Genomic DNA, 18707 nt, shown 5'->3' with positions numbered 1-18707 from the left:
CTGAGCGCCTGACTAACTGAAACTTTACGTGATGTTTTCCAAAGAGCCTAGAGGGGAGAAGCTTTCCCAGGGCTTCCTCTAATTACTCAGGAACTGATGCTGGGTGGAAATTTGTACTCATCTGCCTATAATCTTGTAGGGCTTTTAACACCTTGGTTTTTCAAAAGCTCTCTACAAACAGAGACCCAGGAACTGGATCCAGCTGCATCCCACCCCATCTGAAAGTAGGGGGTGCAAATGTTCCTTGCCAGTTCAGATGAGTGAATTATCTAAATTAAACATGGAAGGAAAACGCTGGATGATTTTGAAAACACACCAATGCTGTGCACACTCCTCAGAGAGGAGAGTTTCCATGGCAAACACTGCTTACTAAGAACACCACGCTCTTGATCATAGTTGTGGAGCCCACTATGACGCAGAATCCCCTCAGCAGGGACGGGTCCAAGTTCACCGCGATTTATATTGTACATGGCAGTTCACAGGTATTAGGCAATATAACTGAGCTATAAGTCTCTTTCAACTTGATGACAGCTTTTTAAGGTCACGGCATTACGGCTAACAAGCAAACTGTACACAGACACCCAAAATACCCATAGCCCACAGCTCTTTACTCTTGGCTGTGGAAATGAACTAGACAACCAAAGAGGACAAAGCAAGAGCCCAGACTCTCGGTGTCTCTGCTGCCCATCTGCTCTTTGAAGAGAATCATTCAGGAACGTCCTGGTGGTCCAGTGGCTAAGACTCCGTGCTCCCAATACAGAGGGCCCAGGTTTGACTCCTGGTCAGGGAACTAGATTCCACGTGCCTCAATGAAGATCCTGTCAAATCCGTCTCCTGGAAATAAACAGCATGTGTGCTGTGGTCACAGATTCTGTCTCTTTCACAACTACTGTTTCACTTCTGTCAGAAGCTGTGCTCACCCGTCACCTCCAAAACACAGAGCTGGGGCTTCTGCAGGGAAATCTGGTTCACTTGGAATGAAAAGACACTTACTCCTTGGAAGGAAAGTTATGACCAACCTAGATAGCATATTAAAAAGCAGAAACATTACTTTGTCAATAAAGGTCCACCTAGTCAAGGCTATGGTTTTTCCAGTGGTCATGTATGGATGTGAGAGTTGGACTGTAAAGAAAGCTGAACACCGAAGAATTGATGCTTTTGAACTGTGGTGTTGGAGAAGACTCTTGAGAGTCCCTTGGACTGCAAGGAGATCCAACCAGTCCATCCTAAAGCAGATCAGTCCTGGGTGTTCATTGGAAGGACTGATGTTGAAGCTGAAACTCCAATACTTTGGCCACCTGATGCAAAGGGCTGACTCATTGGAAAAGACCCTGATGCTGGGAAAGATAGAGAGCAGGAGGAGAAGGGGACGACAGAGGATGAGATGGTTGGATGGCATCACTGACTCAATGGACATGAGTTTGGGTGGACTCTGGGAGTTGGTGATGGACAGGGAGGCCTGGAGTGCTGCAGTTCATGGGGTTGTAAAGAGTCGGACACGACTGAGAGACTGAACTGAACTGAACTGGAATGAAAACCTTCTCTTAGAGTGGATTTTCTTAGCTAATGTATATTTTTCAATAGGGCAGACCAAAGGTACCCAAGAAACCTATGCTTTTTTTTTCTCATTAATTATTTGGGGTCAGGAAGACTTCCATCTTAGAACTGGCCTCAGGTGGTAAAGAATCTGCCTGTAATGCAGGAGACCCGGGTTCGATTTCTGGGTTGGGAAGATCCCCTGGAGAAGGAAGGGGCAACACACTCCAGTATTCTTGCCTGGAAAATTCCATGGACAGAGGACCCTAGTGGGCTACAGTCAATGGGGTCACACAGAGTCGGACATGACTGAGTCCGCACACACGCAAAATACTGTCCAAGTTTTCTGCATCCACCTAAAAACGACAACGGTTTTCTGCAAAGTCCTTGACATGGTTGATGACACCGCACTGTGGAAGAAAGGATGACTTCGGGCAACAAAGATCTGAGTCGTCCCCTACCCACCAGGATTCAAGCGCCAGACTCCTACAGAGATGGTGGCTATTTTACCATCAGTGACACTAGTTCACATAGATGCCTTGAGGACCCATGGGGAGAAGGTTCTTCTTTGAACAGTGTAATAACAGACAGATCAGCAGGCAGGTGTACAGGTGGGTTTGAGGGCTACTCACTCTTTGGTCAGGAGAGGACAGGACTTGAGCAGGAAGCGCGAGAGCCCCGAGTCCTGGAAGTAGAGGTCGGGCGGAGCTGTGGGGCTCTTCAGGTTCAAACACCGGACAATCACGTACAGCACGGCGGCCACCGCGGCCAGCTTCACCCCGTCAAATACGGCCGGGAGCTCGGAGGTCTCCATCATGGCGTTCATCTTGATCTGGGGAGCAGGGGCACAGGTGGGTTTAGAAGCATGTGCAGAGGGAAGACCTCACCACACAGAGACAAAGTCAGTGGGGAACGGCGACAATGCAGAAGGGCCCACAGAACCCACCCTGACTGATTCCTATTGGTGCCCTTATAGCCGCCAATGAACTGGCAACAACCCAGGTCACAAAAATCCTGAGCACTGATAAACTGGGCTGGGTGTTGGCTTTCAAACTGTGGTGCCAAAGAAGACTCTTGAGAGTTCCGTGGACTACAAGGAAATCAAACCAGTCAATCCTAAAGGAAATCAACCCTGAATGTTCATTGGAAGGACTGATGCTAAAGCTGAAGCTCCAATTCTTTGGCCGACTCACTGAAAAAGACCCTGATGCTGGGAAAGATTGAGGGCAGGAGGAGAAGGGGGTGACAGAGGATGAAATGGTTGGATGGTTTCACAGACTCAAAGGACATGAGTTTGAGCAAACTCTGGGAGATAGTGAAGGATAGGGAAGCCTGGGTTCTGCAGTCCATGGGGTCGCAAAGAGTCAGACACAACTTAGCAACTGAAAACAACAAATGAACATTTATTTCTAAGATGGGCAAACTGGAAAATGCTGAGAATAGCGTCCTGCTGAGCGTAGGAGAGGACTTCCCTGGTGGCCCAGTGGTTAGGAATCCACCTTCCAACATAGGCAGTGCAGGTCTGACCTCCCTGGTCTAGGAACTAAGATCCCACATGCAGTGTGGCAGGACCAAAAGTTTAAAAAAGAAATAAATAAAACCTGATGAGAGCAGGAGAAAGAAGTCCAGCTGGAAAGGCACAAGAGGGACCAGGAGACTAGCTCTGATTTCTGTTACCAGGCAGCCTTGACTTTCCTCAGACTTCACCTGCACCTGGTGCCCCGGCTGTGCATCAGGTGTCGTGTTTACAGCCTTGGACAGACGTGAGATGGGACTGCGTGGCCACCAGGTGTGGCTGTCATGCCTGTGGGCCCCACCTTTGTTTTCAGAGCAGGAAGAGCCTGATTCAGCCACCTGCTCCCTTGGAGGCAGTCCTGGCGCTGGAGTCAAGTTCAGACTAAGCTGAGCTCCCAGAGGTCTTTACTCCTGGGAGGCGCAGGCAGTGTGAAATGGAACTTCCCCCTACTGAAGGCAACTGCCTACAGTCATTAGTCTCCAAAACTGGGCTAAAAGTGGACCACCATTCAACTGCTAGACCAAAATTAAAAACTGGAGTATAGAAAATATACACGCATATCTAATTTTTCATCTTTTCAGGTAGCTTTATCTTGTACACAAAACACATACACACACACTCACACATATCCCTCCAAACTTTTAAAAAACAAACACCAACAACAATAACAAAAATCCAGTCTTTTCCTCACTGCACTGCAGGAAATCAGAACATCAGTTGTTACCTTCAAAATCAGGGAAACCACAGGCTAACAAAAAGAAGAAAATGGTAACTCCAGGCAGCCAAGGTCGCTATGGCAACAGCTTCCCCTGGAATGGTTTCAAGTAGCCTCTGCTGAAAACAGCAGGACAAGCCCAGTGGCCAGCAGTACAGAGAAAAGAGGCAGGACGAAACAATCTCTCAAAAATGTGTTTGGGGCAGAACCAAACGAACTCATCTGAGACCCACGGTCAGGCCAGAGAGGTCTTGGAAGCCCTTAGCTAAAATCAAGGCGATTGTGGCAAATACAGGGCAGACCATCTCTGGCAGGGGGTTCCAACTGAGTGAGGAAAGGCAATCAAAGATCCCACAAATATCTTATGATATCACTCATATGTGGGATCTAATTTTTTAAAAGAAACAGATAAACTTAATTACAAAACAGAAGCAGACTTACAGATACTGAAAACAAACTGATGGTTACCAAAGGGGAAATGTGAGTGGGGGAGGGATAAATCAGGAAGTTGGGACACACACACACACACACACACACACACACTACTATATATAAGATAACCAACAAGGATCTACTTTATAGCTCAGGGAACAAGACTCAACATTCTGTGACAACCTAATATGAGAAAAGAATCTAAAAAATAATGAATGTATGTATATGTATAATGGAATCACTTTGCTGTACACGGGAAACCAACACAACGCTGTAAATCAACTATAGTCCAGTCGGAAAAAAAAAAAAGAACCCAGTTCCTTAACTCACCATCAGGGCAAGAAAATAACTTTTTAAAATTTATCTGGCATGGTTTAGAATCAAGGCTGAACCTCAGAATATACTTTTCAGCTGCATCAACCTTTGACCTTTTATGAGCTGACGGTTTCCTTAAAACATAACTTCTGGGGTCATGTCTCTCAAAGGCTGTTCCCCAAACCTTTAAAACAAGGATTCTTTTAACTTGGGGTCCATAGGTCCCCTATGGGTTTCTGGGAACTTCCTGAAATTACGTGTAAAAGTGTGTGTGCTTCTACAGTTTTCTGGGAAGAGGGCGTGCAGATATGATCAGATTCTCCAGGGGGCCTGTGACCTAAGCAAGCACACAGCACCACACTCAAAGATGCTCTAGTGGTCCCACCTGTGTTCTTGTCCTCATATGTCCAAAACCCGGCCACCTGCCAGTCGAACCAACTCGAAACAAATATCCAAGATGACACAGCTTGCTATTTACTGAAGTACAGTTGATTGAAATAGTGTTGTCTTAATTTTCATAGAGACTTTTAAGTGTAGTGATTGGGGGGCTGAAACCAAAACCTAGGAGGATTTCTAGTTTTTCTGGCAGGATGCTGGTGATATGAAACTGAAATAGACATCCTCCTTGTCCTCTTAATTGCAAAGAAAGGAGAAGGTGCACTGAGTGGCTTGACCAGTTTTCTGGCTGATCTAGAGTAGACACATTGAATTAAAAACATAAAATAAGTCCCTCCACCCCCACTTTCACTCACCACTTATGAATGTTGGGAAGGTAGGGAGAAGAAACAAAAATAAGAGTTTCGTCAATACGTACCTACGTCACCAGTTCTTCTCTGCTACGAATACAAATTGATCTTGAAGAAGAGTTGAACAGCTGGGCTGGTCAGGTCAGATCTCTTATTCGATTTAACCTAAAAGCTGGAAAGATTGGATAGTGACATTTTACAGGTTGAGAAAGAAGCAATTTAATTGAAATATAAGCATAGTGTAAGTTTTTTGCATTTAAAATAGTTAGGGAAAAAAAAAAAAAAGATTTCTTTAATTAACATATGTGACGCACTCTTGGCCAGACCTGCTGGGGGAAATCTTGGTGAACCCACAGACCGGCGGGCTCTGTGGTTTCCAAGACGAGTTATCTGCTGCGTTCACAACTCTGGCTAATGTAAACTCATGCTGCTTTTGTCCTTTATCTCATAACATCATTTCCAGAGATACCCAACGACGACAAGGATCATCTCTGTGTGACTGATGAAATAATTTAGCCGGGTTTAGGTCGAGATAGCAGGCAGCTGACTTGTTTCATCTCTTCCAAATATACAGAAATGACAGAAAAAATAGGAGCTGAAAAAAGTAAAAGGGCACAGATGGGCTCAAAAATGCAGTTCCAGAAATGGAACAGAACTGAGAGTAATGAGTGGGGAGCCATAGCACCTGCCAGATCTGGGGCTTACTGCGGGCTGGAGGCTGGCTGTGCTGGGCCATTCAGGGCTGAAAGCACTCACTGTGAGATGGGGAACCAGAGCCGGGCCCTCTGGGTTAAAGACCCGTGGCTTCCAAAGCAGCAGAGGAAACAAAAAGAGAAACAGGAAGTGGGAGAGACAGCAGTGTTTACAGAGCTCCCCTTATATTTCATGTAAAACGCGTCCTGATGCTTTTAAGAGTACCTCTGAGGTAGGTACTATTATTATTCCATTTTACAGATGAGAAGACTCTTGAGAGTCCCTTGGACTGCAAGGAGATCCAATCAGTCAATCCTAAAGGAAATCAACCCTGAATATTCATTGGAAGACTGATGCTGAAGCTGAAGCTCCAATACTTTGGCCACCTGATGGGAAGAGCTGACTCACTGGAAAAGACCCTGATGCTGGGAAAGACTGAAGGCAGGAGGAGAAGGGGGCAACGGAGGAGAAGGGGGCAACGGAGGAGGAGATGGTTGGATGTCTTCACCGACTCAATGGACATGAGTTCCAGCAAGCTCTGGGAGATGGTAAAAGACAGGGAAGCCTGGCGTGCCACAGTCCATGAGGTTACAGAGTCGGACATGACTGAGTGGCTGAACAACGACAACCGATGAGGAAACTGAGCCGTGGAAAACTTGAGTGACCTGCTCAAGGTCACGCAGGTAGCAGGTAGAGAAACTAAGATACATATCAGGCTCCAAAGAACGTGTTTTTAACCACCACACTGTGCTTCTTGAAAAGAGGAAAAGTAAGAAAAAGAGAAACAAGAACGAAAGTGGATGGTAGAGGAAAACACAAATGAGACACCAAGAGCTTGCAAAAAGTCATGAAGCTGTAACATAGCAGAGCTGGGATTCAAGCCCAGTTTTTTTTCTGATTCCATCAAACCGAAACGATTTAAAAAGAAAATGAAAGCCAGTTGGAGGGGAGATTCAATTAACCTTCACAGTAGCCTTGCTCAAATTCATATATTTATTATTTTTTCCTATTCTGAGACAAATTAGAATGGCTTTGTTGGGGGCAGGGTACTAAGGAGCATGTCTCCAGCCACATCACAAGCCACCTGACCTTTCCAGGGCTTGGCTGTCCACTAAAAAACAAGGGATGTGCCAGATCAGAAACCTTAAACTGGCAACCCATGGGATGGCACTGCATTTGGTTGGCATCCTAGCTGCTAAGTTGGTCCCATCACTTCATGGGAAATAGATGGGGAAACAGTGGAAACAATGTCAGACTTTATTTTTGGGGGCTCCAAAATCACTGCAGATGGTGACTGTAGCCATGAAATTAAAAGACACTCCTTGGAAGAAAAGTTATAACCAACCTAGACAGCATATTGAAAAGCAGAAACATTACTTTGCCAACAAAGGTCCGTCTAGTCAAGGCTATGGTTTTTCCAGTAGTCATGTATGGATGTGAGAGTTGGACTGTGAAGAAAGCTGAGCGCCAAAGATTTGATGCTTTTGAACTGTAGTGTTGGAGAAGACTCCTGACAGTCCCTTGGACTGCAAGGAGATCCAACCAGTCCATTCTAAAGGAGATCAGCGCTGGGTGTTCTTTGGAAGGAATGATGCTAAAGTTGAAACTCCAGTACTTCGGCCACCTCATGCGAAGAGTTGACTCATTGGAAAAGACTCTGATGCTAGGAGGGATTGGGGGCAGGAGGAGAAGGGTACAACGGAGGATGAGATGGCTGGATGGCATCACAGACTCGATGGACGTGAGTTTGAGTGAACTCCGGCAGTTGGTGATGGACAGGGAGGCCTGGCGTGCTGCGATTCATGGGGTCACTAAGAGTCGGATACGACTAAGTGACTGAACTGAACTGAACAAAGTTATAAACACCAGGAGTTTGCAGATAAAAATCTGAATCTCTGGTTTCTCTTGAGAAGAAAAAAAAAAATCCAAAGGTTTGGGAAACTGATGCAGCATTCTCACATGGCAGCAATGAGTGGAGTTGAGTGGGGCTGACCCTCTAGACAGAGTGTGCTCTCTCCAGGTGGCCACCGTTCCCACATGGTCCTCAACAATGATCTTTGACCTCCTTAATCACTGATGGTACCTGAATGGTTGCTATAGGCATCCGAATATGCAACCCTTGGGGAAAGGGTTGTTGTTGTTTAGTAACTGAGTCATGTCCAGTTCTTTGCGATGGTAAGGACTGTAGCTCTCACCAGGCTCCTCTGCCCATGGGATTCTCTAGGCAAGAATATTGGAGTAGGTTGCCATTTCCTTCTCCAGGAGATCTTCCTCATCCAAGGATTAAACTCTCATTTCTTGCACTAGCAGGCAGATTCTTTACCATTGAGCCACCAGGGAAGACCAAGGTCTCTACTAGCCCTGAATAAGTCTATGTTCAATGAATATTCAAAACATACACTATCCGTATATGTATAAATGATAAGTTAATATAAAAGAATTATGGAAAGGCATATTTTATTTTTTTTTATTTATTTGGCTGTGCTGGGTTTTAGTTGTGGCATGTGGTTTTTTTTTTTTTTTTTTTAATGTAGGATCTTTAGTTAAGACAAAAGAACACTTAGCTGGGACAAGTGAACTGTTAGTTGTATGTGGGATCTAGTTCCCTTATCAGGGATTGAACCCAAGCCTCCTGTATCAGGAGCACAGAGTCTTAGTCGTTTGACCACCAGGGAAGCCTCCTGCAGTTTTACTCTTTCCACAAAGTATTTGAGATAGCTTCAAGTGAATACTGGATGGAAGTGCACAGAGAAAGATTCAGAAATGCAGTTAACTGCTGAGTGCTTCCCAGTAAGAAGTCCCAGGACTTCCCTGTCATGTCAGTCCAGTAGTTAAGACTCCATGCTTCTAAAGCAGGGGACATAGGTTCAATCCCTGGTCAGGGAACTAAGATCCCATATGCCCTGTGGAGTGCCCGGAAGAAAAAAGAACAAAAGAAGTCTCTGCTTTCTTCGGAACAGAAACCTAGAAAACGTGCCTAGCTAGAAAAAAACAATTACAGATCCCAACTTATGTTGTAGGTAGGAGAGTCCACGTGACTAAATGTGGGCCTGTTCTGAAGGGGCTGGTCTGCTTTCTGGGGAGATGCCTAGAAAGGCAGGGCATTAACTGTTCTGCCTTTTCCCCTCCCTGCCTCCCTGGAATGCAGGCAAGAGGGCTGCAACTCCGATAGCCATCCCGGGTCATGAAGGGACCATGAGGTCACTCCAGGAGCCACACTGAGAGGACAGCAGAGGAGAAAGACAGAGGCCGGGGTCCCTGATGATTCCATGGAGCCACCACATCAGACTTAGACTGCCTACCTCAGGATTTCTTTTCTGTGAGAAAATAAACCCTTGCATGTTTCAACCACTGTTATTTCTAGACTCTCTCAGTCTGTAATTTCTAATTACACAGGAGGAATTACTATCTCCCTAAATCTTCATGGATGTTACCCTGGCTGGGTTATTATTAGAGCATAGGCAAACTTTTCTTTCTCTTTTCCAAAATTCATAATGACTACAATTTCTTTTATTACCAAAAATAGCTTCAAAATGGCAATGAACAAAATCTAAAAAGAAAAGAAATTCTGAACAAGGAAAATACCTACGTCAAGATTTATAAAACTGAGCATGTGACTAAGTCTAGACTGTATCTGAGCTTTCTGACTGCCAGGGGGAAAAGGGAAACCTAGCTAGACTTGAGAGTCGCCAAAATGCACATATGTTACACTCTTATCTCCCAGGAAGACACTCAGAGAAAAGAGGGATTTTTCTGGCACAAATTTATTAGGAAAAAAAAAAATTATTCAAGACTTTACATAAGGGGACCTTGAGTAATGTGACAGGCAATGTCCTCCTACAAGATTTTTTAATAGCAAATGCAGTAGAGAATTAATTTCCTCAACCCTTGAAAAACACCAAGGGTTTAAAATTGGATTTAATTTCTGAAGGCAATCCTATGAGAGGTTTCTAATTATTATGGTCCAAATGTGGAGCCTTGAGCTGAAGCTCCGAGAAGCAGGGTGGTTCTACTGTACATGGCTAGGGCCACCTTCCTTGAACTTCAGGGGACTTAAAGACCTGAGGACCTACGTACGGTGTGCCTGGAACTGTGCTAAGCATTGTGTAGAACCATAATCAAATAGAATTCTCATTTTAGCTGGGGGGTAAAGAAGTCTGCATTTGGGCTACACTGACTTTAGAAACTTGGGGTCAAGAATAAGTAGTCCAGGAAAAAAAAAATACGTGGGGAAAGGACTTATGGCGCAGCTAGAATTAGAACTGGGCCTTAGTGAAGTGTAGATTTAGAAGAAGTGTGTGTGTAAGTCTGTGTGAGGGAGATTCTTTATGTGTGTGCATGCGTACATGTGCACTGTATACATTAAACCAGGAATTAACTGGCAGTTGTGGACTAACTCTTTGATATTCATGTTCATTTCTCTCACTGCATTTTATTTTATGGTCTTCTTTCTTTCTAAGTTCGACCTGCCACTAAAAATTAATATTCTGCACTTGTCTCAGCCATATCAAACTTAGCTTCTAGTGAACTTTTGGTGGCTTCCCCGATGGCTCAGGGGATAAAGAATTGGCCCGCAATGCAGCAGACACAGGAGACACGGGTTCGATCTCTGGGTTGGGAAAATCCCCTGGAGGAGGAAATGGCAACCTACTCTGGTATTCTTGCCTGGGAAATCCCATGGACAGAGGAGCCTGGTGGGCTGCAGCCCATGGGCTCGCAAAGAGTAGGACACGACTAAGCACATATGTACTTTTTGTGTGTCCCCTCTCCCTTTCTGGGCAAGTGAAATTCAGTTACCATGGGCCTCTGGCAGCCCAGGGCTGAGTAAGCATTAGACTGAAAGCAGACATTTTCCCCTCCCCACCCCACCTACGGGTGCGCCTATCAGTGCTTCCTTCACTCCAAGCCCACATTTCTCTGCTCCCACCACAGTCTTTTTTCTTTTCTATTTTTTTTTTTGGCTGCGCCACACATCATCTAGGACCTTAGTTTCTTGACCAGGGATGGAGCCCATGCCCCCTGCAGTGGAAGCTTGGTGTCCTAACCACTGGACTGTTAGGGAGGTCCCCTAACACAGTCTTTTTATGAGCAGGATTTTGGTGCTGTAAATGATAGCTGAAATTCCATCTGTCGTCTTGACATTTAAAAAGTAATCCAAGGTGTTGCCAAAGGCTCAACAGGAAAAGAACTTTCAGTATCGTCTTTGGTCTCTAAGACACGCTGGGGCACCTCCATCACCACCGGTGCGAGGGCCTCTGCTTCTCACTGCTCCCCCCATGACGAAGGGCGTTATTTTCAGATGGAGGCACAGATTCCAGGAGAGATGTCCCAGTCTGGGACCTGGGTCTTTGTGCTTGCTCTGCCCCTTCTTAGCTGGTGACCTTGAAGAAGTCACTTAACCTTGCTGGGCCCTAAAGAACTCATTTGTAAAAGGAGAGGACTAGATTAGAAGTTGATGATGCCAACGGTCTCTCTCAGCTCAAAATTTCTGAGATTCTGAGGGATAGAGTTGCAGTCCTTGGCTTCAGAGCACAGGAAACACTCTCTCTGTGCTCGGTAACAGGAGACAGCCCTGTTTTCAGTCTACTTTGTGGACCATTAAACAATGAAACTCAGAAGAACTAACAACCCTCAGGGCCTCTGTTCTTCCTGCAAAAAAGTTAAACAGTAATATATTTTCAGCTGCGCCATTTACGCCAATAATTCCATCCTATTCATTCCAACTCCATGAGTGGGGTTTCAGCCTTGGAATACTAACGTTTACTGAAAACCTAAAACTTACACTGAAGAAAAGGAGAAAAGCACCAAGCAGAGACTGCACACGTAGAAGACTCAATGGCTGGTAATAATGGGGTGAACACCGTTGCCCCAAAATCCACAGCCACCGGGAAACTGTGAATGCGACCTTATTTGAATATAGGGTCTTGGCAGATATGATCAAGTTAAGGTGCAGTCACACTGGTTCAAGTGACCCTTAACCCCACAACTGGTGTCCATGAAAGAAGAGAGGCATCTGGACACAGGACACAGAGGACAGGCCACGTGAATGAAGATGGATGTAGACACGAGGGTCATGCCTCTCTGAACCAAGGACACCAAGGATTGCCAGCAATCCCCAGAGGCTAGGGGCGGGGCAGAGGGAACAGATTTCCCTCAGAGCTCTCAAGAAAAACCTGGCCGACTCTCAGAACCTTGCAACAGGGAAGTGGTTGTCCAGTGGTTAGGACTCCACGCTTCCAATGCAGTGGCCACAGGTTCGATTCCTGGTCAGGGAACTAAGATCCCACTTGCTGCATGGGGCTAAAAAGATAAAAACTCATTTAAAAAAAGAACCTTGCTGACACCTGATTTAAGGCATCTAACCTCCAGAACTGTGACAGAACAGGTCCAAAGCACCTCTCATGACTCAGCTGTTCCACACCCTTGTCCTGAAGAGGTGGACGAGAACCATTGCCACATTCTTTCCAAAGTCACCCAGACAAGTTCTAACTGATACAAACCATAATAAAAATACGATACTCCCAGGCTACTTGCATAACACACGACAAATTATACTCTGGGCCCAAGTGTTCACTGGCTTGGCCTCATTGCCTCTGAGATTCAGCTGTGAGGACCATCCTTTCCTCTTCTGTTCTAGGGAAGTGAAGTGAGGGAGCCCAGAGACGAAATATCACAGGCTGGGCATGGAGGGCCCCCTTTTCCTTGCCATCCAAAGGACCTGATGAGCAAACTTCAACACAGACATGGGTCCCGCATCAAATACACCTCAAGGAGAACGAAACCAAACTCTTAAAGGATTTCTCTCTTTCAAATCCAGTCTGGTTGAAGTAGATAATGCTTAGGTTCATTCCCTGGAGTAAGGTGACCCAGTGTCAAACCCTGTCCCTCCCAGGTTTGGTGTTTGTCTTTGGGCCACAGTTCTTCCCTCCTGTGGGCCTTGTCTGCAAACCAAAGCTGTTAATTTTAAATCAGTCCCTGACACACAGTAAGTTAAGTGTCAGTCATGTCCAACTCTTTGCAACCTCATGGACTGTAGCCCACCAGGCTCCTCTGTCCATGGGATTTCCCAAGCAAGAATACTGGAGTGAGTTGCCATTTCCTTCTCCGGGGGATTTTGCAGACCCAGGGATTGAACCTGGGTCTCCTGCATGGGCAGGTAGATTCTTTACCAACTGAACCACCAGGAAAGTCAGTATACAGTAAATGAACCCCAAATATTAGCTACCCCATCACCACCATTAAACTCTCCTCCATCTCGCCTTAGTAAACGCTAATCTGACAGGTAGCAAGTACCACGAAAGATGCTCTTTTCCCAACTGACACAGAGGCCTCATCAACAATGAAATAACTAGTGGATCCACTGCCTGGGCTCTTCCAACAAGTTTCAAATTAATCCCAGGACACAATTTCGATTCTCCTAATGCAGAATCGTGTTACACACTTAATAAATCGCTGGATAGTAAATGTTCATCACCAAGGTTCATGAACAGTTCCAAGGTGCATTTTCGTTTATGCTGAAAGGGTCTAGCAGTCCACAGCCTGGACCTCTGCTTCTGACACATACGCCCTCTCTCCTGCCAAGGGACCCCTCCTTTCCCACAGAGACCATTCCTCCAGCTGCACCTCCTTCCTGCCTGTAAATCTACTCTTGCTCGGCTTTCATAGCAAACCTCTTCAACGCCTTGAAATAAAACCCCACACCAGCACAGTAAGCCCGGGGCAGGCTTGCTTCCTCCAGAAGGCCCTGTGAGTAGTATATGAGAAGGCAAGGGCCATATCATATGGTGGTCAGGTCATTCTAATCTGTCCACCTTTTGGTGACAACTTAGAAAAAAGTTGTTCAGTCGCTATGTTCAGTCCAACTCTTTGTGACCCCAAGGACGGGAGCCCGCCAGGCTCCTCTGTCCATGGGATTTCCCAGGCAAGAATACTGGAGTGCATTGCCATTTCCTTCTCCAGGGGATCTTCCTGGATCAGGGATCAAACTGTGTCTCCTGCATTGGCAGGCAGATTCTTTACCACTGAGCCACCTGGGAAGCCCTTAGATAAAAGTAGTCAACTCTAAATGGAGGCAATATGACATATTTGGGGAAAAAGCAGGGAGGAAAAGGGCCAGTTTCTCCCTACTTTATCTGCCATTTAACTAGGAAATTGGGGCTGTTGTACACACCACACACAATCACACAGAAGGGGGGAAACACGCGCAGAGCAGATTTGCTGGGACAAAGCCTGGCCACCCCTTGGGAGCTGTTTCTCTGCACTTGTTAAGTGCTCAGTGACTCAGGACTGAGACGGAAGGTTCTGAAGTGTGTCCTAGTCAACCCAGAGGTGTGCACGCTTGATAACCCGAGCTGATTTCGGCCCCATTCTGATCTCACAGTGAGATTTCAATTCTCTGGGTCAGTGCCTCGGCCAGCAGCTCAGAGAATTGCCTCTCAGCACAGCCAGGCTGTTCCAATCCTGTGTGTCCTCCTCCCAGGGAGAGTTCTGTGGGCTGAGTCTTCAGGGTAACCCGGTTTTGAAATTCCGCCTCTCACCACTGCCACCACCTCAAGCCTCAAATTGATGGAGAACCCTGGCAATGACAGGGGTAACTGTATTTTCCAGATATGCCAAGACGCATTGATTAATTAACTGATTGATTTCTGAACACTAAGCATTGAGTACCCAGGCCCTTTCCTTCAGCAGATCAAACCAGGGACCAGCTCTGGCGGCCTGGGACCAGGTTATGGTGCTGGGGTGTGGGTGGTGGCAGGAAGATCCAATTGCTAGTTCCTCACAAATCAGGTCCTATGAGGGGAAGGGAATGCTCTGAGTCACATGCAATTTGGTAAAGAGAAGGGGATTTCCAAATGATTAAATACATTTAGGCTAACCTCACTCTCAGTTGCATTCAAAATGGAGAGCTTGAAATTGCCTTTTTGTGAAAACTCACCCAAGTGATAAGTTTCGTTTAACCATATTCTTCCACAAAGTCATAAGCTCATGCATTCATCCTGCTGCAATTTCAGAAGGTGTCCCACAAGTGTCTAGTAAGAGCAAAGTCATCCTATGAGAGAAAGTGTGAACCTTGTGCTTAAGTATCAGGAGTGACTACTAACCCATAGGTTTCACAAAAGAAAGTACGTCAAGGCTGTATATTGTCACCCTGCTTATTTAACTTCTATGCAGAGTACATCATGAGAAACGCTGGACTGGAAGAAACACAAGCTGGAATCAAGATTGCCAGGAGAAATATCAATAACCTCAGATATGCCGATGACACCACCCTTATGGCAGAAAGTGAAGAGGAACTAAAAAGCCTCTTGATGAAAGTGAAAGAGGAGAGTGAAAAGGTTGGCTTAAAGCTCAACATTCAGAAAATGAAGATCATGGCATCCGGTCCCATCACTTCATGGGAAACAGATGGGGAAACAGTGGAAACAGTGTCAGACTTTATTTTGGGGGGCTCCAAAATCACTGCAGATGGTGACTGCAGCCATGAAATTAAAAGACGCTTACTTCTTGGAAGAAAAGTTATGACCAACCCAGATAGCATATTCAAAAGCAGAGATGTTACTTTGCCGACTAAGGTCCATCTAGTCAAGGCTATGGTTTTTCCAGTAGTCATGTATGGATGTGAGAGTTGGACTGTGAAGAAGGCAGAGCACTGAAGAATTGATGCTTCTGAACTGTGGTGTTGGAGAAGACTCTTGAGAGTCCCTTGGACTGCAAGGAGATCCAACCAGTCCATTCTAAGGGAGATCAGCCCTGGGATTTCTTTGGAAGGAATGATGCTAAAGCTGAAACTCCAGTACTGTGGCCACCTCATGTGAAGAGTTGACTCATTGGAAAAGACTCTGATGCTGGGAGGGATTGGGGGCAGGAGGAAAAGGGGACGACTGAGGATGAGGTGGCTGGATGGCATCACTGACTCGACGGACGTGAATCTGAGTGAACTCCGGGAGTTGGTGATGGACAGGGAAGCCTGGTGTGCTGCGATTCATGGGATCGCAAAGAGTCGGACATGACTGAGCGACTGAACTGAACTGAACTGAAGCCAAAAATAGCTGAAGACTGTGTCACCAGTTAAGCAGGCACGTTGATTTGAGCCCTTTTACATGCATTTACTAAATTACCGAAGGGAGCTGGCCTCTCCCATTAGCAAATAGCCTTCCTCAAAGAGTAGCACTTTCTCTTGGAAGACAATGAGTAAAGCACTTAATGAAATTACAGGAAAATTGTTTTCTCTACAGTCAAGAAATCATTCAATGCCAACCTGAGGACAAACCCAAAATTCAAACCCAGGGGTCTCCTCTACGGAGATCCAATAGTTTTCTAATATGACAGGCATTTTAACGGAGAGATTTGGTAATTCCAACATTGTATTTAAAAACATATACTGTGGGACATCATTGGTGGTCCAGTGGTTAAGAATCTCCCTGCCAATGCAAGGGACACAGGTTCGATCCCTGGTCCAGGAAGATCCCTCATGCCATGGGGCAACTAAGCCCATATGCCACAACGACTAAAGCCCGAGAGTCCTAGAGACCGTGACAAGAGAAGTCACTGCAACGAGAAGCCTCACATTGCAACTAGAGAAAACCCATGCACAGCAACGTAGAGCCAGTGCAGCCTAAATAAATAAATAATTTTTAAAACACTTTAAAAAAAATACCATAATTCAAGCCTGTAATATCAAAAGAAAACCTCAGTTTATCAGAAACCAACAAACCCAACTGCCTAGTATACTGGAATTTTTTTTAAAGATTTTTTTGAAGTGAACCATTTTTAAAGTCTTTATTGCATTTGTTGTAACACTGCTTTTATTTTATGTTTTGGCCAGGAAGCATGTAGGATCTTAGCTCCCTGACCTGGGATCGACCCCTGCTTAACCACTGGACCACCAGGGAAGTCCCTGGAATTTTTAAGAGATAGGTACAACTGAAGAGAAGGGCATCTCCAGATTTATTAAACAGAAGAAACTTCCAGGGCATGTGATGGGAACGGCAAAGATCCCACCCAGCAAACAAGCTTCTAGATGGAGGAAACTAGGGATGGGGTGGGAGGGCAAGACCTAGTGCCTGGCACAGCCCTTGGCTGAACAGTGACTGACCCTGGGGCTTCCCTGGTGGTTAAGAATCTGCCCCTGCAATGCAGGGAACGTGGGTTCGTTCCCTGGTCACGGGACTAAGACCCCACATGCTACGAAACAGGTAAACCTGCATGCCACAATTGGAGAACCTGTGTGCTGCCAAAGAAAGATCCCGCATGCTGCAACTAAGACCCAACGCAGCCAAATAAATAAATATTTATTTAAAAAGAAACTCTAGGTTCTAACTTACTTAAAAAAAGAAGAATCATTGACCCCAGGGAACTCACTAGAACAGAGAAGAAAGTTTCACCCAGACCTGCAATACAAAGCACTTACAGCCACCTTCAGTTAATGAGAAAATAAAAATAATCGGGAGTCCCCATTCCTGAGCATTCTATCCCAAAGGCCCCAGAGCCAGATTGGTGCATAGTACTTGGCTAAGACACACACTTTGAACCTGTAATAGGAACATGACGACACCGTGCGGCCCTTTATAATCCTCAAGCTTGCCTGTCACCACGCAGGCAGCAAGAAGTAGGTCTGTGAGGAGAACCAACCCACAGGTCAAGCCCCTTGCCCCTCCCCTAGGATGAGACACTTCTGCCCACTCGCATGACCACAGGGCCAGGCTGGGCTCATCCAGTCCTGGCCTCTCCCAGCTCTGGGCTCTGATGATGAATTCTGCCCACTGTTGTTCAGTCGCTCAGTCTTTGCGACTCCAAGGACTGCAGCACGCCAGGCTTCCCTGTCCTTCACCATCTCCCAGAGTTTGCTCAAACTCATGTCCATTGAGTTGGTGATGCCATCCAACCATGTCACCCTTGGTCGCCCCTTCTCCTCCTGCCCTCAATCTTTCCCAGCATCAGGGTGTTTTCCAATGAGTCACTTCTTCGCATTAGTTGGCCAAAGTACTGGAGCTTCAGCTTCAGCATCAGTCCTTCCAATGAATATTCAGGGTTGATTTCCTTTAGGATTGACTGGTTTGATCTCCTTGCTGTCCAAGGAACTCTCAAGAGTCTTCTCCAGCACCACAGTTCAAAAGCATCAATTCTTTGGTGCTCAGCTTTCTGCCAGTAGTGAGAACAGTAGCTCCCCTCAGGGCTTGGCCTAGAAAGCAAGAAAGGTCCTGGGCTCCCTGTCCTTCCAAGAGGGAGAGAAGGTTCTAGGGGCAAGGGTATGCAGTATAAGGCATGCTTTACTTACTTCTGTTTTATTAATATATACCTCGGGCTCTGGGACTAGACACAGGATCTCCTGCAGGCTTGGAGCAGTAAGCTTAAAGATCACATGGATTCCACAGAGACAAGTGCCCAAAGTCCCTGAAGACAAAATCCACCAGCTAAATGCAGACCCATAGGAAGCACTGACTCACACTCAGGCCTTTAGGCTAAAAATGAAGGACAGGGTATCTCGAGACAGTCACCCTTCTGGGGCTGCACAAGCCTCCAGGGAGCCCCTACCCAGCCTCTGCCATCAGTTCTGCTGTTTCTGAGAGCTAAATAGAGCTTCAGCCCCAGAGTCCAGGTCACAGCTCAAGTGGAAGGACCCAGATGTTCTGGATTCTGGCTCTCAGAAGAGGAAGGGGATCCCATCCCATTGGCGTCTCCACACGACGTACTTCCGGGGGTATGTGGTGTTAGTCCCTGCTCTGAGCATGGGCTGTGCTGTGCAGCTCTGAGT

General features: G+C 46.1%; 1 protein-coding gene across 1 annotated transcript in view; it reads right to left on the bottom strand.

The window, feature by feature from the left end:
• Positions 1 to 18707, bottom strand: part of ABHD2 (abhydrolase domain containing 2) — a 109188-nt gene that overhangs the window by 75121 nt on the left and 15360 nt on the right. Inside the window, exons 2-3 of the mRNA XM_005694967.3 lie at positions 5329 to 5432; positions 2169 to 2368 (exon numbers count right to left, since the gene is read on the bottom strand). Coding sequence (XP_005695024.1) covers positions 2169 to 2362 — 194 coding nt within the window. The 5' untranslated portion in view covers positions 2363 to 2368; positions 5329 to 5432. The remainder of the gene's footprint in view (positions 1 to 2168; positions 2369 to 5328; positions 5433 to 18707) is intronic.

Source organism: Capra hircus, chromosome 21, assembly GCF_001704415.2.
Source record: "Capra hircus breed San Clemente chromosome 21, ASM170441v1, whole genome shotgun sequence".
Lineage (NCBI taxonomy): Eukaryota > Metazoa > Chordata > Mammalia > Artiodactyla > Bovidae > Capra > Capra hircus.
The sequence above is the reverse complement of the archived record's forward strand: the minus strand, read 5'-3'. Positions and strand labels throughout refer to the sequence as shown.